Genomic DNA, 26,738 nt, shown 5'->3' on the forward strand with positions numbered 1-26,738 from the left:
TGTGAAAATCTAATCATTTCTTCCATTAGGCCCGGTTTCTTTTCCTACTATGGATTGGAATGCTTTCCTTCTGCTGTGGATGCTGTGATCTGTTCGGATTCATATCTCTGGAGGATATGTCTTCAGAAATCCTCTTTCGAGATTCAGCTGTTTGTTCATTCTTCCTTCCTGATGCCTTCGTTCCATTAACACCTGCTCAGGATGCAGGCGCCTTGTGACATGCCGCTTGTTGGCAGCAGTTAGAACTGTTCCACACAATCTCAAATCAAATGAAGACAAACCAAATAAACATTTAAAGAGGAATTTTGTTTAAAAAATAACAGTACAAAAACTCCAGTATTCTTTCCAGCGGTTCCACAATAATTACAGTTGACAGACAGCATTCAAAAATAACATTTAGATGGGACACTTTAGGAATAAGTGTTAGTATATTTTCATATTTCCAGCAGCAAATGTATCTTGAAAACATGCATGTTTTAAGAAAGCTGGTAAGGCATTTCAATGTTCCACATGTTGCTTTGGTTTCAAGCGTAAATCAGCGTGTCAGTGATTTGGGCTGAATGTACCATTTCTCTTTTTTATTATAATGTTCATTATTATCAGCCACTGTCAGTATAAAAAGGGAAACCATGTGACATTCAGGCGGAGAGGCATCGGGTGAGGGTCTCTGTACAGTCTGATAAAATCTGCTGCTCCCAGCGAGGCGGCCAGCACCTCACTGCTAGTAGCTGAACATCTGTGTGGAGCCGCTCTGATGGGGGGGCGGCTGGCTCTGCACAGGGCGGCCCCCCTCTCCCTGACCCTGGGCCTCTTGACTCCCCCCCTGAGCCCCCTCCCCCATGTGGGTGACCTGTCCTTCAGGAACCGGCCTCCAGGCCTCCAGCTGGCCCAGGGGGTTGACCAGCGTGGTCACGTTGATGAAGTGGGCCACGGACTGCGAGCCCCCCCCGGGCCCCACCGTCTCCGGGACCAGCTCGGGGGGGCGGTTGTGGAGCAGGGCGGAGCCGCTGACCGTGTCAAAGGTGACTGTGAGGATGGAGTTGTCCAGGCTGAGGGGCCGCTCGCCGGCCGTCAGGTGACCCACGGCAACCGGCTGCAGGCAGGTGAACTGGGCGGGGGGGTGGCTGCTGATGGGGGTCACCGTGATGTTAGTCAGCCCCCCCGAGCTGCTGGGGGAGGCTGACGGAGCGCCGGGGTCCGCCAGGACCACCACCTGGAACAGCAGCACGTCAGAGACAGGTTCAGAGAGGTCAGACATTCTGCTCGGTCCCAACGTGAGAGGAACTTTACACAATTCATCCAAAATACGTAAATGTATGTATATTCTTATAATATTTATCTTATATTTAAACAATGCCGCAGTTTTTCTAAAGACTACTAAGAGCATTGTACCACATTTGTTACAGTTATTATATATTGTGGATGATGTGATGGATCAACAACCTCCACCAATCAGAGAAATATACGGAAAGCAACAGCAACATTACACATGACTGTTACTGGATGCTGCATCGGCCTTTCATCCATGTCGATATTACAACATGCACTTTAGGACTTCTCTCCGACATGTCCTTCAGCCGTTCTATTGCATTCATTCTTTATGTTTTGTTGCTGCAAAGGTGTCCTCTTCTTCTGTTCAATCTTGAATTGTAAATATGGTTAATATGTCAGTGTGATGTTTGGAAATTATATGTCAAAAGTCCCGTTTCTTTTACATTGGTTTTATTTCATTATTAACCTTTTAGAGGGACATTTTATTACAAGTTAGTTACTTATGAAATCAAATGTGCATCTTTTCTTTGACCACAATCAACACATATAAAGTGAAGCTGGCGTAACACAGAGCAGACATCACGGCTGCTGTATCCTGCTGGCACAAGCCCGTTTGTTGTGGCTTTTGATAAATAGATATGCGACATGTTATTGTGGCAATAGAACAAACGTACCTGCTGGATGCTCTGCACAGCAGAGCTGGTCTCCGTCTCGTCTCCCACGATGACGGTGCTGAACTCGATCGGCTCGTGCCTTGTCTCGTTGTAGTCCACGTACTCATCAGACTCGGAGAGCTCCGGCTCAGCGGAGACTCTGTGCCTCCTCCGGGGGGGCCGGCCGGTCCTCTCCTGAGGCAGCCCGTCTGAGGCCTGAGGAGGAAGGAAACATCATGAGAACAGATTCTAGATCTTACTGCAGACATGTCACACAGGAGGAGAGTAACACCAAGCGCAGAGGTAGTCATGGTAACGCTGACTCACTGCTCATACTCTGATGGTTACATATTTAGTGACCAATAAACTAGGGATGGGAACGATTAATCGAATATTCGAAATTATTCATGTATTCGAATAATTATTCATGTATTCGAATATGAGTTATGAAAATTTTGGGGAGGGATGCCTAAGTTGATTACATATTATCAAATTGAATAATTCAATGTATATATATATACGACAGGGCCATAGCTAAATGTGTTAGGTGACGTCTAAAGGTGTGTTTTGCTCCGCTCACCGGCCTCTCTCTCTCTCTCTCTCTCTCTCTCTCTCTCTCTCTCTCTCTCTCTCTCTCTCTCTCTCTCTCTCTCTCTCTCTCTCTCTCTCTCTCTCTCTCTCTCTCTCTCTCTACGCAGATTCAAACCTCATCTTAGGCCCAAATGTCCGCAGCCGTTGCGAGCTCCGGCGCTAACAGTTCATGAGCGTGCTCCCCCGCCCCCTGTCAACACTCGCGACACATGAGTGGCCAGCCTAAACAACAATAAGCGCTGCTTGGCAACCGTGTGTGGCGGCAAAGTACACAGACATTTTGACAGGAGAGATTTAGTTTTGCCGTTTTATTGGAAAAGTGTACATCGCCCAAACTGTTATCAAGCTGATGCTAAGCTAAAAGAAACAAGAGAGCCTTTTTCTATCATTGCTTAAAGTGACGACCCCTGACTAAGTGACATATGATATTCTTTTCATTGCTTGAGTTGTGTGACGATAGACGTCTACGTTCAGGTGCTTGCAATGCCCTTACAATGAGAGGCTTTCATTTAAAAAACAGCACTTCAACTCTAAGACAGACTGTTTCATTCACTTCTCCTCACACGCTCTGGAGCTGCTCCGTAGCTTGTTCGGCCCCTCGGTTGGAAACCAGCGATGTACAAGACCTCAACATAATTTCAGCTTCAGATTCAGATATGTAAACTATGTAAAAGTATATCCATTTGAATATCTGGAGGGAGTTTACAACTGGAAAGTTATACAAATATATTTTAGAACCCTACACAATTGTAAAGAGATGCCTGCCTGTAAGGCCTCTGCTTCTACGCTAATGTAGTGTTTAGTATACACTTAACTAAATATAATCAAGGCCAGGTCCTGTATCCCATCGTACCTTGTTATATTGATTCATTTGTTGATATCGTTTCCTCTCCCTTAGTCGTCCATATACAAGACGATGCAGGGCTTTCTTTTGCTGTATTTATTGTTTTGATGTTTTCAATTGTTTCTGTATCGGTATTTAAGTTGTGCACGCGTACTAGAAGTGTTTCCTTATTGCTGCAGCAGAAGACCCAAAAGTATGAACATATGGAAACTTTGTATGTTTGCTTTTGAGATGTTTAGATAAAAAACAAGTTAGAAAACAAAGAATTTGAAATCAAACACATTCTCAGTTGATTCTTATCAAGGGATCTGACCTGGACGATGCAGATGGAGTCGCTGATGGTGGAGGGCTCCTGCAGATCATCGAACTCATCCATCCTCACGGAGACCACCTGCAGCACCAGGAGAAGATGGATAGATTCAACGTATTGTCGTTACACGGTACCATGTAGCGAACCGGGTTCTCTGCAGTGGACCCATCCTAGTGTGAGGAGCAGTGGGCTGCCATTAAGTACGGCGCCCGGGAGCACAAGCACATTCAGGAGGGACCACCAGCAGATGGCCTGGGGGGGGGGATTATTTCCCCCTGTGACTCACCTCGGGGTGTTTGCGCCGCAGGTGTCGGTTCATGGAGGCGCGGGTGGAGACCTTGGTCCCACAGAGGTGACACGACTGGGCCTCCACCTTCTCGTGGGTCAGGTGGACGTGCTTCTGCAGCATGTACTCCGTCAGGTACTTCTTATCACAGGTCGCACACGTCCACGTCTTCCCCACTGCAGAGAGGGGGGGGGGGGGTCAGTCTCTGCTGGTCATCTCACTTACTGTTCTGACCCCAAAATGACCTTTACACTTCATGTGATGCATCTCGTTTTGTAATGGAGAGATGAACATTTACTTTGTGACGAAAGACATATCTAATACATGTTGGGGAGGTGGGTGGAGTGTGTACACACACACACACACACACACACACACACACACACACACACACACACACACACACACACACACACACACACACACACACACACACACACACACACACACACACACACACACACACACACACACACACACACACACACACACACACACACACACACACACACTTCTATAATCAAACAGGACATTTCAGGAAGCATTCCACACTCTGTAAGACGATCTGCTATTGGGTTAGCTTATCTGCAGCATATGTGTGTATGTGTACAGTAGATGTGTATGATTATAGGTATTTGCTGCATTATGTATATGCATTACATACATATATATTACTGGTAAATAATCATGTGTATGAGGCTCACTGGCAGTGGATGTAGGAGATTACTCTAGTAGTTGTTATTGTTTGTTGGTGTTCTTTCTAATTATTTTGTATCTTTGTACACACAATCAGTACCATTGTCTCATTTGTATGCATATGTTTCCACTTTCCACTTCTAAATGACAAACATTACTTATGCATTGTCGAAACGTAATACAAATATTTTTGATCAGAATAATTAATGAACTATACTATATAGTTTCTGGGCCTCAAACTTCACAAGCATGGAGATAATAATGTAGCATGGAGATAATAATGTAGCATGGAGATAATAATATAGCATGGAGATAATAATATAGCATCCATACCGTCTGTTCCCAACCAATCCTTATTCCAGCCTTCAACTGTCTCACATTAAAACGGGTTTTTTCTGGCTGCATTCACGAGTTCTAGTCCGACCCTAACCCTCCGTGTGGCCCCATGTGGAGAACAGTGTAGTGCGTGGAGCAGCAGGGCGTGAGGACTTGCCTGTGTGGATGAGTTTGTGCGTCTCCAGAGTCGTCCTCTCACTGAACGTCTTCCCACACAGCTCACACATGAAGTCCTTTATACCTGCAGGCACAATGTCCAACAGTCACATAAAGCAACCCACCTCTCGGTCTGTGACGCAGCACAGCCACGGTCAGAATGGGATTCAAACTCCACTCAAAAGCTCATGTCCTTCTTCAACATCTCACTCTTTGGAAAAGGTGGTGAGAATCCATATTTCAATTGTTCAGAATAATAATGGATTATATTTGAATGGTTTTATTTTGTGAGAAATCTGAATCTGTGATGTAACCAGTGACATCCCTCTGTCAAGTTGCTGTAGGAGAAGTACACTGCTAGTTAGTCTACAGAAGAGTTTCATATTTCAGTGCTTTGGGAGCTTCGTGTTAGTTACTAGGGGGAACATTTAGTTGGAATAGAAACATAATTCAATATTTTCCGTATCTTCACTTTCTAATAAATATAGCTGTGTGGGGCCCGGGCAGGAGCCTACCATTGTCTCAAAGAGAAAGCTGCCAGCAGAACGCAGAGCGAGCCTTCAGACATGTTTTAAACGGGCACTGCACTAGTTCCTATAATGAATTATAACTCATTATTATTAGTCTGTCATTTGAAAAATAACAATTGTAAAATAGGTAGAGCTTTAAAAAGTTGTTAAATCAAACCTACTTGTTCACAATACTTCTAGTGTAGGTTGTACGTGTATCAAATGCCCTCGTTTCCTTGGGAACCAGCACCACACATCGGACTGACCTGTGTGTCTCTTGTAGTGTTTCAGCATGTTGACCTTCTGGGCGAACTTGCGGCTGCACTCCTTGCACTCGTACTCCTTGATGCCCTTGTGGAGCTTCATGTGGTGCCTCAGAGCGTGCTTGGTCTTCATGCCTGCAGCAGAAAAGACCCTCTTTATGATGATCCCCACAGTGCTGTGTTTCTGCACAGGGAGAGAAGGTGACACAGCGATGGAGCTCACCTTTCCCACACTCTGCACACAGGAAGTCCCGGATGTCGTCGTGCACCCTAAGGTGCTCCTTCAGCATGTCCTTCCTTGCGAATGACTTGTCACACTTATCACAGCCGTGGCTCTTCACCCCTGGAAGAATAACATGGCACATCACTGCTTCTATTTCCATCTACAACAGCCCATAGATGTGAGAGGCAGCCCAATTAACTATGTCCATTTTAATGCACTAGAAATAAAACACAAGCAAATCAAATAGAAGCTAAGGTGTAGCTCACAGCTTACTCACAATCCCCATGGCAACATTATACTTTATGCTTACATCCCGCAGAGCATCATCAGAATGGGTCCACACACACACACACACACACACACACACACACACACACACACACACACACACACACACACACACACACACACACACACACACACACACACACACACACACACACACACACACACACCACACACACACACACACACACACACACACACACACACACACACACACACACACACACACACACACACACACACACACACACACACACACACACACACACACACACACACACACACACACACACACACACTTTTTTGCCCCACTGTATGTGTATATATATACACATACAGTGGGGCAAAAAAGTATTTAGTCAGCCACCAATTGTGCAAGTTCTACCTCTTAAAAAGATGAGACCTGTAATTTTCATCCTAGGTACACTTCAACTATGAGAGACAGAATGAGAAGGAAAAAAAAATCCAGAAAATCATATTGTCTGATATTTAAAGAATTTATTTGCAAATTATGGTGGAAAATAAGTATTTGGTCAATAACAAAAGTTCATCTCAATACTTTGTTATATTATTATTATTATATTATGTTATGTTATATTATGTTATTGTTATATACCCTTTGTTGGCAATGACAGTTTTCTGTAAGTCTTCACAAGGTTTTCACACACTGTTGCTGGTATTCTGGCCCATTCCTCCATGCAGATCTCCTCTAGAGCAGTGATGTTTTGGGGCTGTCGCTGGGCAACACGGACTTTCAACTCCCTCCAAAGATTTTCTATGGGGTTGAGATCTGGAGAGTGGCTAGGCCACTCCAGGACCTTGAAATGCTTCTTTCGAAGCTACTCCTTCGTTGCCCGGGCGGTGTGTTTGGGATCATTGTCATGCTGAAAGACCCAGCCTCGTTTCCCTTGCTGATGGAAGGAGGTTGTCACTCAAAATCTCACGATACATGGCCCTATTCATTCTTTCCTTTACACCAGGGGTCGGCAACAGGCGGACTGCGGTCCGGATCCGGACCCAGACGACCCGGAGCTATAATCAATACATTAATAGGGGATTTTTCGGCGCCTCCCGCTTTTTTAACGCTGATTTGGGTGACTTGTGTAATTCGTGGAGAACCGAAGAGTTTTCGTTTTGGGGGTGGGGGAGTCCGTCCGTCAGTCTGACGGACAACTTCTCACTTCAAAAAAGAAGAAGAAATCTAGACCGCAAAAATAATTAAACAAGCGAGTACCTGTTTTTCCTGGCCAAGGACAGGTTCCTTGAACACAACACGAGCGTAGCGTGTCTTCTCTGCTCTGCACGTGGTATATGTCTCGTCTGAAAGGAGTGCTGAGCACCGGAACGCCGCTCCAGCCCTTAAAATATTGCATATAAGGATAATAATCCACAAGGAGCCGTACACATGCCGCAGTGTTTGCGTGGCTGTGTCTTTAGTTGTAAACACAGTGGCGATCTGTTGTTGTTAGCATCTGGTTAGCTAGCTATGCTAACGGATTTAAAGAGCTTTTCTACAACCAGGTGGAAGAGAGCTCTCTCCTGAGAGGCTCAAATAACCTCAGCTCAGTGAGGTTAAGGCACACCTTGATATGATCAATATAGTTATTAATGAGACTAAATGAAAAACAGGTATAAAATACTATATGACAGTAACAAAAAAGTTGTTAAAAATAACAAGAATAGAGTTTAAAATGGGAGTGATTTGTAAAATATCCAAAAAGAAAAATATGCTTACAGTTCTGTTTCATATGGGTGTTGAGAGATGTATCCATAGATCTCTTAATGTTGCTCTCAAAGTGTACCAGATTGATGCTTTTAACTTGGGGTCCCCCCCCACTTAAATCATGTTCACATGGATAGGACACTAAATACATTTGCACACATCTTGTGTCCATATCTTTCTGTTTTGGTGGTCATGTCCTTTTGTTGTTCTGTTGATGCTTTTATGTGGAACTACTTGAACAGGTCTCCCTTGGAAAAGAGATCGATGATCTCAATGGGATTTTATCTGTGTAAATAAAGGTTTGAAATGAAATGAATGCCACACCGTGCACGTGCATGCATGCGTGAGTCATGGTGAGATATCTGGATTCAGAGGTTGCTTTTTCTTTGCACAGCATGAAAGAAAGGCCAAATGAATGGGCTGTGATTTTAGTTTTTTTAAGCAGAGGTTGAGTTCAATCATTTGTACGACCCTCGGAGGATGTTGTAAAAATTGAAAGGAAAAAGGTTCCCCCCCCTGCTGTAAATAATAATAAAACCCCTTGATTTTTAACTTAACATCTCTGTCTCCTATTGATCTGAGTATATTATAAAGAATAGCCAGTTAATTGAAGCATTATAGCACAGGCCTTTGTCAGATGGTATATTACGCAGTTCTTTTTTTTTCTGCTTCGAATAGTTCTCTCTTTTTTCACCATACCTGTGTTTGCATCACTGTAACCAATGAGCACCTGCATGTGTGTGAGAATGGCCCTGACTCCATGTCAGCCCAGATCTAAACTCCTGGCAGGACAAGCTCAAGCTCAATTCTCACACTGCATTTAAAAAAAGTGAGTGAGGGACTGCAATATAAGAGGGAAAGAAAGAGAAACTTTAAAACTGTTCAATTGTTATGATGTGTAAAGACTGATGTTGTTCTATAATCGGCTGAAACTGTTAAGCCATGATGTGAAACGGTTAACAAAGAAAAAGGGAAACTCAAGCTGCTGCTACACTTTATTTTATTTATCTAAAATTAAGCACTTTAAAGATGCACACATTTTCAAAAGCTATTTTATTTATTTTCTCTATTTTATTTGTAAATGCAGCCCGAGAGGAACATTACACATATCCACAGTATTTAAGTAATGTTAATTGACAATAAATTGTTGTTTTTGAATTGTACTTTCTTTATTTGATTGGCAGTCAGTTGTTGATTACATGCAGACGTTGATAAAGCTCCAGGTCACTTCAATATATATAATTCATGAAGCAAGTTAGACATTTTGATGTTCCGGACCTTTGCATGGGGAGATTTTCTCTAACTGGACCTCGTTGAATTTTAGTTGAAGACCCCTGCTTTACCCGGATCAGTCGTCCTGGTCCCTTTGCAGAGCAACAGCCCCAAAGCATGATGTGTCCACCCCCATGTTTCACAGTAGGTATGGTGTTCTTTGGATGCAACTCAGCATTCTTTCTCCTCCAAACACGTCTAGTTGAGTTTTTACCAAAAAGTTCTATTTTGGTTTCATCTGACCATATGACATTCTCCCAATCCTCTTCTGGGATCATCTAAATGCTCTCTAGCAAACTTCAGACGGGCCTGGACATGTACTGGCTTAAGCAGGGGGACACGTCTGGCACTGCAGGATTTGAGTCCCTGGCGGCGTAGTGTGTTACTGATGGTAGCCTTTGTTACTTTGGTCCCAGCTCTCTGCAGGTCATGGACTCGGTCCCCCGTGTGGTTCTGGGATCTTTGCTCACCGTTCTTGTGATCACTTTGACCCCACGGGGTCAGATCTTGCGTGGAGCCCCAGATCGAGGGAGATTATCAGTGGTCTTGAATGTCTTCCATTTTCTAATAATTGCTCCCACAGTTGATTTCTTCACACCAAGCTGCTTACCTATTGCAGATCAGTCTTCCCAGCCTGGTGCAGGTCTACCATTTTGTTTCTGGTGTCCTTTGACAGCTCTTTGGTCTCGGCCATAGTGGAGTTTGGAGTGTGACTGTTTGAGGTTGTGGACAGGTGTCTTTTATACTGATAACGAGTTCAAACAGGTGCCATTAATACAGTTACCGAGTGGAGGGCAGAGGAGGCTCTTAAAGAAGAAGTTACAGGTCTGTGAGAGCCAGACATCTTGTTTGTTTGTAGGTGACCAAATACTTATTTTACCGAGGAATTTACCAATTAATTCATTAAAAATCCTACAATGTGATTTCCTGGATTCTTTCCCCCCATTTTGTCTCTCATAGTTGAAGTGTACCTAGGATGAAAATTACAGGCCTCTCTCATCTTTTTAAGTGGGAGAACTTGCACAATTGGTGGCTAACTAAATACTTTTTTGCCCCACTGTATATATATTTGTTTACATCGTTGGAACTTTGTGAAGTACACTCTTGATTAAAACATGCAACTATCATCCCAAGACTTAAAGAGACAGCATACTGCTGCAGCACCTCTTTTCACCCTCTGTCTGAAACCAGAGCCCAGTCTGCTCTGATTGGTTAGCTGGCCGGCTCTGTTGTGGTTGGTCAACCGCTTAGAGATGTCCTGCCCCTTAGCCTATCACGTGCAATGTGCTGTAGCGCTAGCCAATAGAAGCACGAGTGGAGGAAAGTTCACATGCATTGGAACATGTGGTCCCGGGTCTGTGTTGCTCACCAGTGTGGATGATCTTGTGCCTTTCCAAGTTACCGATGCTGTTGAAGATTCTGCCACAAATTTCACACGGATGGATGTACCTTTAGGACACATGAGCAAATTACAAAGTATTACAACAACTATACTGCAGATTGTTCATTTTATAGTTCAACTTGTCCGTCCTGTACCTTCAAACAGTGATAACACTACGTTTACTTTGATGAGCAACATATTAATCCATTCTCTAACCCGTCTGCTTCTCTTGATCTCCTCTCCCAGGTTGTGAGAAGTGTATTTGAGGACATGAACATAGTTTTCACATGGACTCTTCATCAGCAGCTTTAAAGTCGTGTAAGTAATATTGTTCCATATCACCAGCAGCCAGCAGACCTCCTGTCTCCATGCTTATCCAAACACCCAGCTCGACTGGACAAGGCTAAACAAACATAGACAACAACTACAGCGAGAGTCGGAAGATGTTTGTGTTTACTTCTGCACGGCGGGGTCCGGCAGCTGCTCTCGGTGGATCACCAGGTGAGCGTTGTAGGTGGCCTTCAGGGCGAAGCGGCGGTTACAGATCCCGCAGCCGTAGCCTCGCTCCTTGTGCTGATCCAGGATGTGCTTCAGGTACTCTCTGCCCTTTGCAAATGACAGCTGGCGACACAGAACAAGGGTCTTTATTAATCTCCGCTCCTCACCGTGTAATCACACAGCCTCGGGCCTGTTGATGAAAACTCTGCTCTAGATAACTGGGGGAAGACAACACATGTATATTCAAGAGCACGCGTCTTCCCCCTGAATCAGCTGGATATGATAGGATAGAGACCTTGGCGTGTGTGTGGAAGTGTGCAGACTCACCTGGCATTTCTTGCAGTTGTACTTGTGGTGCTCGGGGTCGTCCTCCTCCTCGTCGTCGTCCGTGTCGTCGCTGTCGCACGCCGAGATGCCGATCTTCTTGATGAAGCATTCCCTCTCCTGCTCGTCCATCAAAGCTATATCCTGCAACAGACACCACTCCATGAAAACATTCAGCTCACACACTTCAAAGATTGGAACAAGAGATCCTGGAGAATAGTCATAAGAGTCCACAACATATATGTGGCCGATGGTTACAACCTGAAGGATCGGCTACTGACAGACTGTGAGCGCAGTACAGATCAATACGCCGTCTTGGGGCTTTACAGACGAGTACTTGTGTTGTCATGCATCGCTATTCATGTTATTATAGTAGAAGTGTTACTACGCATCAGCTAAATGCAATGCAATGTAGAAGTGTTACTACTGGATATGCTCTAGTGGCTTCAATAATACATATCTGTTCATTTGTTGATTTTATTTTGTATTATTAATCTGAATCAAGAAAGAAATGAAAGTGTATAGAATATAAATAGTGCAGTGAAAGAAGATGATTTCCCTCTAAGAAAGGCAGTGAAGTGAAATATCACACCGAGCACACGACTTGAGTGACGGTTTTCTAACCGATACATATTTTATGCACAAATAAGCAAAAACACTGCGCGTGCTTAAAGCTGCTCCGGCTGTATTTCTAATAAAAAGGGCTCAGGTTTTGTACATGTGTGGAGAAGAGGCTGAGATATAAGTACGTCTCTGTGGTCTCATGTCTGTGCCTTATATCTGGAAGATAGCTAACCTACGTCAGCAACAAGATAACCTACAGCTGTGTGTCACGTACATACACACATGTGTGTGTAGAGTTTGTTTGCCTCACCTTGAAGTGAACGTGGATGTGATCTCGGAGCACGTCCACGCGGAAGAACTTGCGTGCGCAGATCTCACAGGTGTACTTCTTATCGCCGTGAGTCAACAGATGCTTGTTCATGTTGCTCCTGCAGGAGAACACCTGTGCACACACACACACACACACACACACACACACACACACACACACACACACACACACACACACACACACACACACACACACACACACACACACACACACACACACACACACACACACACACACACACACACACACACACACACACACACACACACACACACACACACACACACACACACACACACACACACACACACACACACACACACACACACACACACACACACACACACGTCACAGAGGAAGTACGGTGCTATTCCCTCAGGGGTCCTGTGCGGGGTGCAGTGCTCACCTTGCCGCAGATGGGACAGGGGGACGGCTCCTTCCTGTACCTGGTGCCCTCCTCTCCATTGGCCTCCAGCTCCTCTCTCTTCATGTGCTTTGGTCCTGTCCAGATGCATGATGGTGTTAGTTAAGCAAAGCGCTTCAAATCCCACGGGAACAATAGGGTGGCGTCTAGCATCGCTCGGAGTGGCCACACAAAACACGTGCACGCTCAGAAAAACCTGTCTAGCTTTGGTCCTAACACAAACTTAGTATTCCACACTCGGTTATGTATTTCTCCCATTTCCCATTGTGAAGACATAGCATGCCAACACGAACACGACGGACCCCCTCTCTCACCCACACCGTGCCTCCTGTGGTGCTCCTGCATCACGTCTTTGCGGTAGAACATCTTGTTGCAGATTTCACAGGAGTAGAGCTTCTCTCCGTGCTTCTTCTTGTGCTTGGAGAGGTTACTGTTGGTGGAGAAGAACCGCGAGCAGATGTCGCACTGGAACGTCTTGTCGTCTGGAGAGAGGAGGAGAGGAAGATAAGGCCTGGCAGGGATGCATCACAATTTGCAAAAAGAAACCAGACAAGATAGCCTGAAATGAAACCACGGGGAAAAAGAAGCTTGTCTGACCTGTGCGACAGTTGTGGAACTTTAAGGCATTTTCCAGGCGAAAGGATTTCTCACACGTGTTGCATTTATATTTGTAATCGTGGTCAGGCTGTCAGGAAGACAGGAAAAGAAGTCACATAAACACGTAACCTAGCAGGAGACTAATCTTCAGCTTCACATCAGTACGTAGTGTCTCTCCTGGGACACGTCTCCATGCTTTAATGTTCAAACAGCTCTTTATTGTTCTCACACTGCCTGTGCTGCAGCACCTCTTTTCACCCTCTGTCTGAAACCAGAGCCCAGCCTGCTCTGATTGGTTAGCTGGCCGGTTCTGTTGTGATTGGTCAACCGCTTAGACACCACTCAGTTTATCATAAACAATGGGTTTGGAGTGCTAGCAAGTAGGAGCGCGAGTGTTAATGAGTGAAGTCAGTTCACGGGGAGGGGCCGGTGGGAGAGAAACTCCCTCTGGAGGGGACACGTGGATTCAGCCTTTGCAGACCGTTCACATGCACTAACGCCTACAGACCACTACAGGAGAGGACACAGCAGAGCCCTGAGCAGTGCACTCACCATGTTCTTGCTGTGCTTGTAGGAGATGTGCTGCTTCAGACTCTCCTTGCGGCTGAACAGTTTGTCACACTCATCACATTTGAACAGCTTGTCCCCTGTGAGGACACACAGGAAGGGAATCGTCAACAGGTGGTCTCCACACATGAATCACTGATACGTCCCCTTACTCAGAACCCCATGCACGCACCGTGAGAGCGCACGTGTCTGTTGAGGTTGCTGCTGTTCTGGAAGACCTTGCTGCAGAGGGAGCAGCGGTACACCCTCTTGTGCTCTCGCGCTTTGTGTCTCTTCAGGGCCCCCCCGCTGCCTGCGGAGCTCAGCAGGCTGCCGTCGGCCTCCGAGGGCCCCGAGCGCTGCAGCTTCACATCTGCACACATCAGGATCACAATGTCAAATAAGAATACAAAGTAGTCAATAATAACAGCAGCATCAGAAAATAGACATTGGTTATGCAGCACTTTTTAGAAAATAAATGCAATCTTTTTACCTTCTGATATAAGATTACCTGGTTGTTTTAAAGAGGTTTTCAAATATTGTTCCTCAACAAAGTGTTTAGTGATTCAAAGACTTTGAATTGCTTAGAGTTTAAGGCAGATTTACTTTACATGATTATATGGATAATAAAGTGAATCTCCATTATTTAACCAGAATACTACAGTAATAAAACCTCGCCTCTGAGTCTGCCCGTTACCCTCACCTCTGAGTCTGCCCGTTACCCTCACCTCTGTGTCTACCCGTTACCCTCACCTCTGAGTCTGCCTGTTACCCTCACCTCTGAGTCTGCCTGTTACCCTCACCTCTGAGTCTGCCTGTTACCCTCACCTCTGAGTCTGCCTGTTACCCTCACCTCTGAGTCTGCCTGTTACCCTCACCTCTGAGTCTGCCTGTTACCCTCACCTCTGTGTCTACCCGTTACCCTCACCTCTGAGTCTACCCGTTACCCTCACCTCTGAGTCTGCCTGTTACCCTCACCTCTGAGTCTGCCTGTTACCCTCACCTCTGAGTCTGCCTGTTACCCTCACCTCTGTGTCTGCCTGTTACCCTCACCTCTGAGTCTGCCTGTTACCCTCACCTCTGAGTCTGCCTGTTACCCTCACCTCTGAGTCTGCCTGTTACCCTCACCTCTGAGTCTGCCTGTTACCCTCACCTCTGTGTCTGCCCGTTACCCTCACCTCTGAGTCTGCCCGTTACCCTCACCTCTGAGTCTACCCGTTACCCTCACCTCTGAGTCTGCCTGTTACCCTCACCTCTGAGTCTGCCTGTTACCCTCACCTCTGTGTCTACCCGTTACCCTCACCTCTGAGTCTGCCTGTTACCCTCACCTCTGAGTCTACCCGTTACCCTCACCTCTGAGTCTACCCGTTACCCTCACCTCTGAGTCTGCCTGTTACCCTCACCTCTGTGTCTGCCCGTTACCCTCACCTCTGAGTCTGCCTGTTACCCTCACCTCTGAGTCTACCCGTTACCCTCACCTCTGAGTCTGCCTGTTACCCTCACCTCTGAGTCTGCCTGTTACCCTCACCTCTGTGTCTACCCGTTACCCTCACCTCTGAGTCTGCCTGTTACCCTCACCTCTGAGTCTACCCGTTACCCTCACCTCTGAGTCTGCCCGTTACCCTCACCTCTGAGTCTGCCCGTTACCCTCACCTCTGAGTCTGCCCGTTACCCTCACCTCTGTGTCTACCCGTTACCCTCACCTCTGAGTCTGCCCGTTACCCTCACCTCTGAGTCTGCCCGTTACCCTCACCTCTGAGTCTGCCTGTTACCCTCACCTCTGAGTCTGCCTGTTACCCTCACCTCTGAGTCTGCCTGTTACCCTCACCTCTGAGTCTGCCTGTTACCCTCACCTCTGAGTCTGCCTGTTACCCTCACCTCTGAGTCTGCCTGTTACCCTCACCTCTGAGTCTGCCTGTTACCCTCACCTCTGAGTCTGCCTGTTACCCTCACCTCTGAGTCTGCCTGTTACCCTCACCTCTGTGTCTACCCGTTACCCTCACCTCTGAGTCTGCCTGTTACCCTCACCTCTGAGTCTGCCTGTTACCCTCACCTCTGAGTCTGCCTGTTACCCTCACCTCTGAGTCTGCCTGTTACCCTCACCTCTGTGTCTACCCGTTACCCTCACCTCTGAGTCTGCCTGTTACCCTCACCTCTGAGTCTACCCGTTACCCTCACCTCACCTCTGAGTCTGCCCTGTTACCCTCACCTCTGAGTCTGCCTGTTACCCTCACCTCTGAGTCTGCCTGTTACCCTCACCTCTGTGCTCACCTCTGAGTCTGCCTGTTACCCTCACCTCTGAGTCTGCCGTTACCCTCACCTCGTGTCTGCCGTTACCCTCACCTCTGAGTCTGCCTGTTACCCTCACCTCTGAGTCTGCCGTTACCCTCACCTCTGAGTCTGCCTGTTACCCTCACCTCTGAGTCTGCCTGTTACCCTCACCTCTGAGTCTGCCTGTTACCCTCACCTCTGAGTCTGCCTGTTACCCTCACCTCTGAGTCTGCCTGTTACCCTCACCTCTGCGTCTGCCGTTACCCTCACCTCTGAGTCTGCCCGTTACCCTCACCTCTGTGCTGCCGTTACCCTCACCTCTGAGTCTGCCTGTTACCCTCACCTCTGAGTCTACCCGTTACCCTCACCTCTGAGTCTGCCTGTTACCCTCACCTCTGAGTCTGCCTGTTACCCTCACCTCTGTGTCTACCCGTTACCCTCACCTCTGAGTCTGCCTGTTACCCTCACCTCTGAGTCTGCCTGTTACCCTCACCTCTGTGTCTGCCTGTTACCCTCACCTCTGAGTCTGCCTGTTACCCTCACCTCTGAGTCTGCCTGTTACCCTCACCTCTGAGTCTGCCTGTTACCCTCACCTCTGAGTCTGCCTGTTACCCTCACCTCTGTGTCTGCCTGCAGTAGCAGCGGCTCCAGGCCGGCGTCCCTTAGCTCTCCTGCCCCGGCCCTGCGCTCTCTTTGGGGCCGGCTGGGATGCGGGGGGGCCGCCCTCCTGCTCCTCGGGGCCCACCAGGCTCTCCTCTTGGGGCAGGAGCGGGTCGACAGGAAGCACCGCTGCTGTCCTCACCTCATCAAGATGACTCAGCAGATTGCCTGTAGGGGAATCAGAGCTTGTTACCATGACGCAGCACTTCCTCAGCTTAAAGATGTTTTTAAGATAGATAGATACTTTATTCATCGCAAATTGGGAAATGATGCTGTTACAGCAGGCATTCAAATAATTAAAGGGTGGAATTATAAACATAATCAAATAAAAACAAAACAATAAACAGCAAGTTTATATACATATCTTCAGCAGAAAGGACCTGAACCAGAAAGAATACCCAATATATATTACATTACAGTGGCATATATACATATGATTGTATATAGATTACAGTCGTGTAAAGTAGCTGCCGTGCAAAATGTTCATGGTGATGGAGAGGGAGAAACTCAGTGAGCAGTGAGCTCTCTGCGGCCAGAGGGGGTTAACAGTCAGACATCACCATGCTGGACTCCATGTGGATAGAACACTTCCATGTACTGCAATGTAAAGCTAACGACCCTTAACTTAGCTTCTCTGTGACTCACAGAAAAGGACATTTCTAATATGGACTGATGGAGGTGCTCGATGTTTTTAATGAACTCACCTGCCAGATTCTTTTCAGCCACTGGGGGCACATAGGCTGCAGTCTCCTCAGAGGTCTCTGGCCCTTCTGAATCCAAAAAGAGAAAATCCATAAGACGCAACTCACACTGTGGCCATGAAACGCATCAGTGCTGCAGTGGTGTGAAGTAACTAAGTACATTTACTAGAGTACTGTACTTAAGTATAATACTTGAGGATTTCAATTGTTTGCTACTTTGTACTTCTACTCCACTACAATGCAGAGGTAAATGGTGTACTTTTACTCCACTACATGTATTTATACCTTTAGTTACTTCACAGATGAATGATGTGAAATATAACCAAGTGTTGAATCAGACTTCAGTTCCACCTGGAGTAAATCCACCAGCTACCCTGCAGTCTACAAAGTACTTCAGACTAGCTGCACCTTCACCAGCTCTGAGAACACTTTCATGATCAATCATTATAAAACATATCATATATATTATTCTGAGATGGACCAATCTGCACAACGACTACTTTTACTGTCGCTACTTTCACTATATTTGGATTTTTATACTAGTGTACTTTTACCTGAGTTTAATTTTGATTGCAGGTCTTTTACCTGTGACAGAGTATTCCTACACTCTGGTACTTTTACTCAAGTACAAGATCCGAGTACTTCTCCCACCTCTGCTCTGCTGTGTTGTGATGTCACCTACCTGGCGGAGGTGCTGGTTGGAGTGGAGGCTTAAGCATATGCTTCTCCATCTTCTTGGCGTAGAAAGCTCCGTACCACACCCTCAGCTCTGCTCCTGGCAGCACATCCTGGGAATCAAACAAAAGGCAAAAGTTACTTCACACCAATCCTGTGTGAGAAAATAAATGAGCCGATGAATCCTTAAGTCTGGACCCGCAGCACGAGTCTGAAAGGCTCAGGTTCAGGATGGACACACACCTGTGAGGTGTTGAAGTACACGTCCCCATCCAGCTGGTAGGCCGTCAGGTTCTGGTGTGTGTGCTCAGAGGCCGGGCGCACCAGCATCATCCAGTTGCAGTCTTCTTCATTGCTGGAGTCCAAAGCCACTACCACGGAGTCCTTCTGGAAGATCTGAGCAATGGAGGACGGCCGGTTAGCACATTCAGAGCAGAGCAGAGCAGCAAGTGTTTCCTACTAAGTTGGATGACTGTGCAACTTAAAAATTGTTATAATTAAATCAGGAAATTGAATTTAGAATGCACTTTGATTATACTTCTTAATATATATGTAAAATATATAACACAGTATTCATGTGTTAATGTTAATAAGCCTACTTTTCAAATAAATTCAGTCAATTCAAGTTGAAATCATTTTCTAACAAATCTTAGATGATACAAAAAAAACAATAACTTATTTACATAGTAAGCTTGAAATATGCCCTTCCTATTTCCCCTTATTCTAATACATCTGAAACTTCGGTTTTAAGGAGCTGCCAGTTTTTTTTGTAACTAAATGAATGAAACCCTATGGAGAGCAGTTGTAGACAGATTCTTGTCTTAAAGCATGTTCTAGTATCAAGCATCATTTACCTACATTCGATTGATTTTGCTAACCTATATTTTGACTTGAGGCAGTATACCTCTCATCTAGTGAGGGGCCAGCCCTTTGTAAATGTTCTGCATGAGGCCCTCAGTGAAAACAGTTTGGACACCCCTGATCTAAACCATATCATGGAAACTGTCATATTTGACAAAATATGTATATATTTGAGGCAGAAAAAAAAATTGGACATTGGGAAAAAAAATTGGTATTGAGCAGGAAAAAGGCTGTAGATTAATCCTACAACTAACCGACATTTCTTTACAGGACAAGACTGACCCGGGTAAAGAGATTTCTAATACATCAAATTAAAACCAGTAGATACACAAACTGTTCAGGGCTTCTCAGGCTGCACCTTCAGAGGGAATGCTCCTTCCTGCTCCAGGTGGGGGACCCTCTTAGCCTCAAAGGGCCCAAAGCGGGTCCTCTTGACAAGGCGGCGCAGCACAAACACCCCCTCCTGTCCGTCGGACCCGGGTCTGATCTCCAGGCTGCTCGGTAAAGACGACCTGATCCAGGACAAGAAGAGTATTCTTGTTAAAACGGCAAAAACACAACATCTGAATCAGGTTAAAGGAATTAACTTTGGTGTAAAGCGATGCATACATACAGTACATTACAGTACATTACATTGCATTTAGCTGACGCTTTTATCCAAAGCGACTTACAATAAGTGCATTCGACCAGGAAGACACAACCTTGAAGAAAACAGAATCATAAAGTACATCAGGTTTCATAGAGCCAAGTATTTCAAGTGCTACTCAACTGGCTTTAGATAAGCCAGTCCTTTATTAGTATATAAGTGCTTTGTTAGCAGTGCTTTGTTAGTAATTCTATCGCTCGAGGTGGAGTCGAAAGAGATGAGTTTTCAGTCTGCGCCGGAAGGTGTGTAAGCTTTCTGCTGTCCTGATGTCAATGGGGAGCTCATTCCACCATCTTGGAGCCAGGATAGCAAACCCACATGTTTTTGCTGATGGGAACTTGGGTCCCCCTCGCAGCGAGGGTGCAGCGAGTCGTTTGGCTGATGCAGAGCGTAGAGCACGTGCTGGGGTGTACGGTTTAACCATGTCCTGGATGTAGGAAGGGCCAGATCCATTCGCAGCATGGTACGCAAGTACCAGTGTCTTCAAGTGGATTCTAGCAGTTACCGGAAGCCAGTGAAGGGAGCGGAGGAGCGGCGTGGTGTGGGAACATTTTGGAAGGTTGAAGACCAGACGAGCCGCTGCATTCTGGATGAGCTGCAGAGGTCGGATGGCACATGCAGGTAGACCAGCCAGGAGGGAGTTGCAGTAGTCTAGGCGTGAGGTGACGAGAGCCTGGACCAGAAGCTGGGTCGCTTTCTGGGTCAGCTGGGGACGTATCTTCCTGATGTTGTAGAGCGTGTAGCTGCAGCAGCGGGTTGTAGCAGCGATGTTTGCAGTGAAGGACAGGTTGTTATCCAGGATCACTCCCAGATTCCTTGCAGTCTGAGTCGGGGAAACAACAGAGGTGCCGACAGGCCCGGTTCCAGAACAAAATGACTAAGGGTGCATCTGAGATTAGAGAGGGTGCAGGGGTAAAGTGCTATTTTTATAAGTGGGGAGTGTACCTAACACCCTCTATGGGGGTCCTCACCTCCTCTGGGGGGGTCCGGGGGCATGCTCCCCCGGGAAGATTTTCTTTTAAATATTGAAGTTAAAACCATCAATCTGGTGCACTTTGAGAGCAACATTAAGAGATCTATGGATCTATGTGCTCTTTGCTTGATCATGCCTTCCCAGTCCCTTATCACGTAGCCTATAAGAGCATGGCGCCAGTTGTTGTAGCCAGTTGTGGTGAAGGCATCTGACTTACTTGAACCGAAATGTCTACATGCATAGCAGAAGATGGCATCTTTTTTACATGAATATTCCAGCCAATCTCTGTTTTGAAACCATGATCTGCAAAATGAGCGCCTCACCCCACTGTACAGGCGAGTTGGGTACTTTTTTAAATATACCTGGGAAGGCTCTGTTTTGCAGAGGTCCTCTGGCACTTGCGGGCCGCCGAGGGGTGGCAGTGTTTGGGGTAACGAAGACGGCTGTGGCTGCTCCGCCTCTGTGGGCGAGGCGGGCAAAGCCGGCGAGTCGGGCAGGAGGACGTTAGTGTCCACGACAGTAACGTAATGTCCCCATGATCTGAACTGTTATTACCTGCAGTAGATGCAGTGTATGCTGGCGATAAGGGCTGGTTGTTTTAACCATTTTCTGATCCATCATTGACTGCTGTGTAAGCACCTTGCAGATGATGAATGTACAGGGGCACAGGTCACGCGCACCTGACATAATAACGTTACTTACCGTTTAAATTGATCAAATAAATGCAGCAGACAATGCTATTCAACCACAATTACAATTTATTTTATTTCAACTATATTCTTCTTCTTCTTATTACTACTATTTTTAGTAATAGTAGGCAAAATGTAATTTTTTTCACTTTTTTTTTTTTAACTTTTCATTTTTCAAATGAGGGTGCATAATGACTCAACTGAGGGTGCAATGCACCCTTATGCACTGCCGTAGAACCGGGCCTGGGTGCCGATGTTGATAGTCAGGTCAAGAGTGGGACAATCTTTTCCCGGAAGGAAAAGCAGTTCAGTACATTTCATTGTTTTTGAAAATAGGAGCAAACTACTATAAAAATAGAGAAGAAAGAAACCTACGGAGCCCTGGAGGGTTCATAGAGACAACATAAATAAAACGAGGCCACGCTTTATTAATTTGTGTGCACAATATACTTTTTCGTGCGCACAAGATACTTTTTTTATGGTAAAACACATCGAACTGCCCGATTATTACGCCATATTATTAGTTTTATGAATAATATGTCCGGTCGTCAGGGCGTGTGTGTGTGTGGGCATTTGTTTATGATAGTGTCGTTCGTTCCGGTGCACTCCGGCAGGACTATAGCACTACATCGAGATTAAGATTAAACGAATTCCTTTCACTTGGGAATACACATATAGCTATGGAGAACCAGATTTGTGTAAATTACTGTTTGTGGTAATTTGAAAACAAATGCCGGTGGTCACACACACACACACACACACACACACACACACACACACACACACACACACACACACACACACACACACACACACACACACACACACACACACACACACACACAGTTCGATGTGTGTAGAGGTGTGTGTGGTTAAACGTAGCAGCCTCGATCTCTACTCAGCTGTTCTAATGAAGGGAAACGCAGTGAAGTAACCAGTAAAAGGCACAGCTCTTTGCAGCTGGTGCTGCTCTTCTCAGATTCTGCTGAGCTACACGTTACTGCCTCCGGTGCCCTGTACGACAAAGCCAGTTCAACAGACCCATTCATATGTTTGATTTACCCGGCTTAACTACAGTGGCGCCTCCAGAAATGTATCATAGGGGTGGCCAAATGGGGCCACTGAAAATCTTGGGGTGGCCCACCAAAACCAAGCATTTAATTGCTGTAAAAGTATAGACTAGATGAAAACAATGGCAAAGAGAATCACCTCCTGACATACTTTGGTTTCTTATTTTACATTTTCTGATCCTATTCATCTGAAGTGAATATAATACGGATAGTTAACATTTGACTTCAAACAAAATGTAAAAGAACCTTGTTTTGTGTTATGTATACATGTGTTGGTGATTTATTGTTTTGTTTTTTATACATGCTAGTTGTTCTTTCCTTTTAAAAAGACAAATACAGCTTAATTTAAACAAGTTCCTTTATTGTAAGGCACAACATTTCCAGCATTCTCAACACATACAATACAACATGTTCTTCAGTTATATTATGTCTCTAGGTTATACATAGTTTTAGAACAAAGCTGTTTGTGTCACACTGGGATCAAAGATGATTGACATGACTTTATTAAATCAAGTTTTAAAACATGACTATTTTATTTCAACAGGACCCAAAAACACAAGGGGTATAACATGGTAAATACATACTGTGATTGAACACAAAAACACCATCTATTATTGACCTTTATAGCAAATTCAAAACATTATAAATGATACAAAACACCACCTTTTAGTATTAGACAGAAAATAGGTGACGAGACATATTTCTATTATTTTTTTAGATTAGGCCACTGTGGTGAGAGTAATACATATAGCTTGTATTCCATTTGTTTTGGAATGTATATACTTTATCAACAAACTGGTTACCCTTTTTTTTAAATTAGCATACAGAACATTATGAAAACAAACTTGACTAATGGTCGGCTCATAACCTCAGAACACAGAAGAGGAAAAACTGCATAGATTCTCGTTTCATTTTGAAGGAGCTGCAGACGACCTAAAGTGTGTAGAAGTCTTAAATGATTACAAAGGTCACAATCACATTAATAAAACTGTACTTAGGTTTTAGTTTCACTTTTACAAAACAGAGTTTCACATGTACTTTCTAGCATGTATGGCCATCTCCTCACTAGCCCTATGCTGCTGCTCCCCTGCCAGCTCTGTCTCTCCTTTACTAATATTCTTCTTAAAATAAGAAGAGATGTCTGTTGACTTTCTCTTCATTTTATGCAAATTGACATTACACACAGCAGTGATTAATAGTAGCCTACGCATTACACCAGCCCAGCATACCGACATCAGCTAACGTTAGCTTAGCAAGCTAAACTAACGCCAACTAAGATAGTCGCCAAAGTGTGTTTACAGACAAATTATACCTGAAGTCAAGCCAGCCTTTACTGAGCCCCGAGCCTCTTTTCCAGGTCTTCCAGCGTTTTTCTCGTTTTAATGCCATTGAACACAATTTTTGATCAGAATAACAGCTAAAGGTAAACATATCTCCGTTTTTTGCAAACTAACACACTAAAGCCTAAAGTGTTGTGGGGCTTAACAGGCAACGAACGTATACGACTTACCTTCTAGAAGTCAGGTGGATTTTTGTCAACTCCAGTCCAGTCAGTAGAAACAAAATGTTTTGCTGCAACCTGCTGCTGTCTGTGCGAATCTCAGAGTGGTGCGCGCGAGTATCAGAGTGGTGCGCGCGAGTATCAGAGTGGTGCGCCGAGTATCAGAGTGTTACCATGGTAGCAGAGGAAGAGGGAGGGGCTGCAGTATGAGCGTTGGAAGCTCAAATCAAGCGACTCGCTGGCTGTGTATTTGTTGTTAAATATCAGATAAACTACTACGCATACGTGACTGGCGAGGCGGTGTGTGTGGTGGGGGGGCCAACAAATATATCAGGGTGGCCATGGCCCCCCCTGCTGGCGCCACTGCTTAACCCTAACAAACGCGATGTCGCTAAGCGGTCCTACGAAGCTGGTTATCAACTCAGTAAATCAACCAGGGTTTCTCTGTCCGGCTGAGAGCGCGTTCACTTGAAAGGGACGGGGTTAGCAACATTTGACCAATCACAAACATGGAGAAGCGTGCTGACAGCGCAGCGTCTTACTTCATGAATGAATAGTAAATAGCAAATCCTGCTTCGTTGTACAGGCCACTGGTGCCGCAGAGATTTCATGAAGTGAAGGAGGTTTTCCTTCTATAAAACAGCTGTGGGCAGCAGATAGTGTGAGTCACGGACAGGAATTCATAGATCAAAGCAGACTGGTTTACAGACTCTCCTGTTTTGTGAATCCGGTGCTTAAACAAATAGCTCTAAACCCATGGCCAAAATGTCCCTAAATGAAGTCCGAGTTTGAAATATATCTCAAATAATGTATGTACTGCCATTTCTCCACATAAACATAACAGTCTGCAATGAAACGGTTGTCTCCTCTGTGCTCCACTTCCTACTTGGTGCACCGGTAACTTTCTCGTGCGAACAAGAAACTAACGAAATACTTTCTCGTTCGCACAAAATACTATCTCGTGCGAACAATAGTATTTCGTGCAAACGAGAAAGTATATCGTGCGCACATTGCACAATATTTCATTTCATTTCAAACCTTTATTTATACAGATAAAATCCTATTGAGATCATTGATCTCTTTTCCAAGGGAGACCTGTGCAAGTAGTTCCACATGAAACATAAAAGCATAAACAGAACAACAAAAGGACATCATCCAGCATCAAGATACTTTTTTTTCATCTCCATGAACCTTTAGGGGCTCTGTAGAAACCTAAATATACTCAAGTAAGATCCATTATATTTCCTTAGTATTTAAACTAATGTTTTTAAATAAAATGTATGCAAAATAAAATGTGGATTTGCCTGTTTGCCAGAAAGTAAAGAATCTGCACTGCGCTCTGTACACACACACTATCTCTTCTCAAGGTCTGAAATATCATAACACATACACAGGCTGCTCCTAAAGGGGGGCTTTATGAGCAGTTTACATGTCTGCAGCTTGCAGGAATCACACTGTGAAGCGAAATGGATGGAACCACGGCAGTCAGAGCTGTCACTCACCGGGCCCTGCTGAGGACGTAGGAGTCCTGGACAGTGACCAGGGGCCCCAGCTCGGGACACTCAGAGTCATGGTACTGGCCACAGTCCTCACACCCTGCAACACACACACAAATATTAAAAATGAGCATTTTGGTTCCCCTGCATCATTTTAAAGCACAGCTTGAGGAATTGATATGTGATACTCCTGGTACCTGTATTTGTGAATACGTTTGTAAATTGTACCCCACACACACACCACTGTCACTGTCAGCGAATGCAGCAGCTGGACTCATACTCACAGATGAACTCATCTGGCGTCTGCTCAGCCATTATGCCAACCTACAAAAGGAAGAAAAACATAATAAAATATCATGCCAACTAGCATGTATTTCCTCCAGATCGTCTCTGAAATATGTGTCTTTATATCAAAGAACTACTTTAAGAATGTCAGAATGTAGTAGTAGTAGTAGTACCCCCCCTTGCACACACATAACCCGGGTTATGTGTGGAGTGCATAAACATAACCCGAGACACGGAGCTGCAGTGCCTCAGACCTCCAGGCTGAAGGCATCATGAAAAACATGAGCTGTTTTCCAGTATAGCTACAGCTGGAGGATGCATGTTAACGTTTGCAGTCCAGGGCAGGACATGAATCCAGGATTTGAGTCGCTCCCAAACAGTAGCCGGGTTTTAACTCCGATCTGAGCGGCTCCTTTTCACTGAAATGTAACAAAGAACAGTCGGCATGGCGGATGGACCGGAGACGCAAACCAGCAAACCGGAGTCGCTGCTGTTCAGAGGCCGGCAGAGAGCAGATGGAGAGTCGGGAAAGAGCTCAGAGCGATCCGGACACCGCGGATGCACCTGGACTATAACACTGCGGCGCCATTTTGTAAAATACTGATGTACATTTAGAGAGAAACACGTTACCTTTCCTGCAGAAGACCCTTCATTTAGCGAATCCTGACTCCGGGTTCCAATCCGCTCCAGAAACGGCGCAGGACCGGAAATGAACAGAGCCGAGTGCATTGTGGGGAATGTAGGCGCATGCAAATGCACCTGAATTAAGCTTCGACTAGGAAATTAGAGGTTGTATTGAAGTTTACTAAGCAAAAACTATATTTAA

At 45.4% G+C, this 26,738-nt stretch overlaps 1 protein-coding gene across 3 annotated transcripts; it reads right to left on the reverse strand.

Moving 5' to 3' along the window:
- prdm15 (PR domain containing 15) lies at nt 1-26,621 on the reverse strand. 3 transcript variants are annotated; one of them, XM_034099863.1, is made up of 24 exons: nt 26,543-26,621; nt 25,912-25,951; nt 25,634-25,727; nt 19,611-19,764; nt 18,635-18,787; nt 18,399-18,504; nt 17,720-17,785; nt 16,974-17,183; nt 14,278-14,457; nt 14,091-14,185; nt 13,539-13,626; nt 13,244-13,423; nt 12,924-13,018; nt 12,497-12,628; nt 11,626-11,766; nt 11,258-11,421; nt 10,789-10,868; nt 6,140-6,259; nt 5,920-6,051; nt 5,146-5,229; nt 3,957-4,132; nt 3,674-3,751; nt 1,947-2,141; nt 1-1,213 (listed from the first exon to the last, which is right to left on the reverse strand). In XM_034099863.1, exons 2-24 carry the CDS (start codon nt 25,940-25,942, stop codon nt 722-724), a joined length of 3,246 nt encoding a protein of 1,081 aa, XP_033955754.1. In that variant the 5' UTR covers nt 25,943-25,951; nt 26,543-26,621; the 3' UTR covers nt 1-721. The 3 variants fall into 3 exon arrangements, with proteins under 3 accessions (XP_033955754.1, XP_033955753.1, XP_033955752.1); XM_034099862.1 differs by lacking the exon at nt 26,543-26,621 and adding an exon at nt 26,086-26,484 and having other exon boundaries at nt 13,256-13,423; XM_034099861.1 differs by lacking the exon at nt 26,543-26,621 and adding an exon at nt 26,086-26,484.
- Nucleotides 26,622-26,738: the final 117 nt, after the last annotated feature.

Source organism: Pseudochaenichthys georgianus, chromosome 14 (genome assembly GCF_902827115.2).
Source record: "Pseudochaenichthys georgianus chromosome 14, fPseGeo1.2, whole genome shotgun sequence".
Taxonomy (NCBI): domain Eukaryota; kingdom Metazoa; phylum Chordata; class Actinopteri; order Perciformes; family Channichthyidae; genus Pseudochaenichthys; species Pseudochaenichthys georgianus.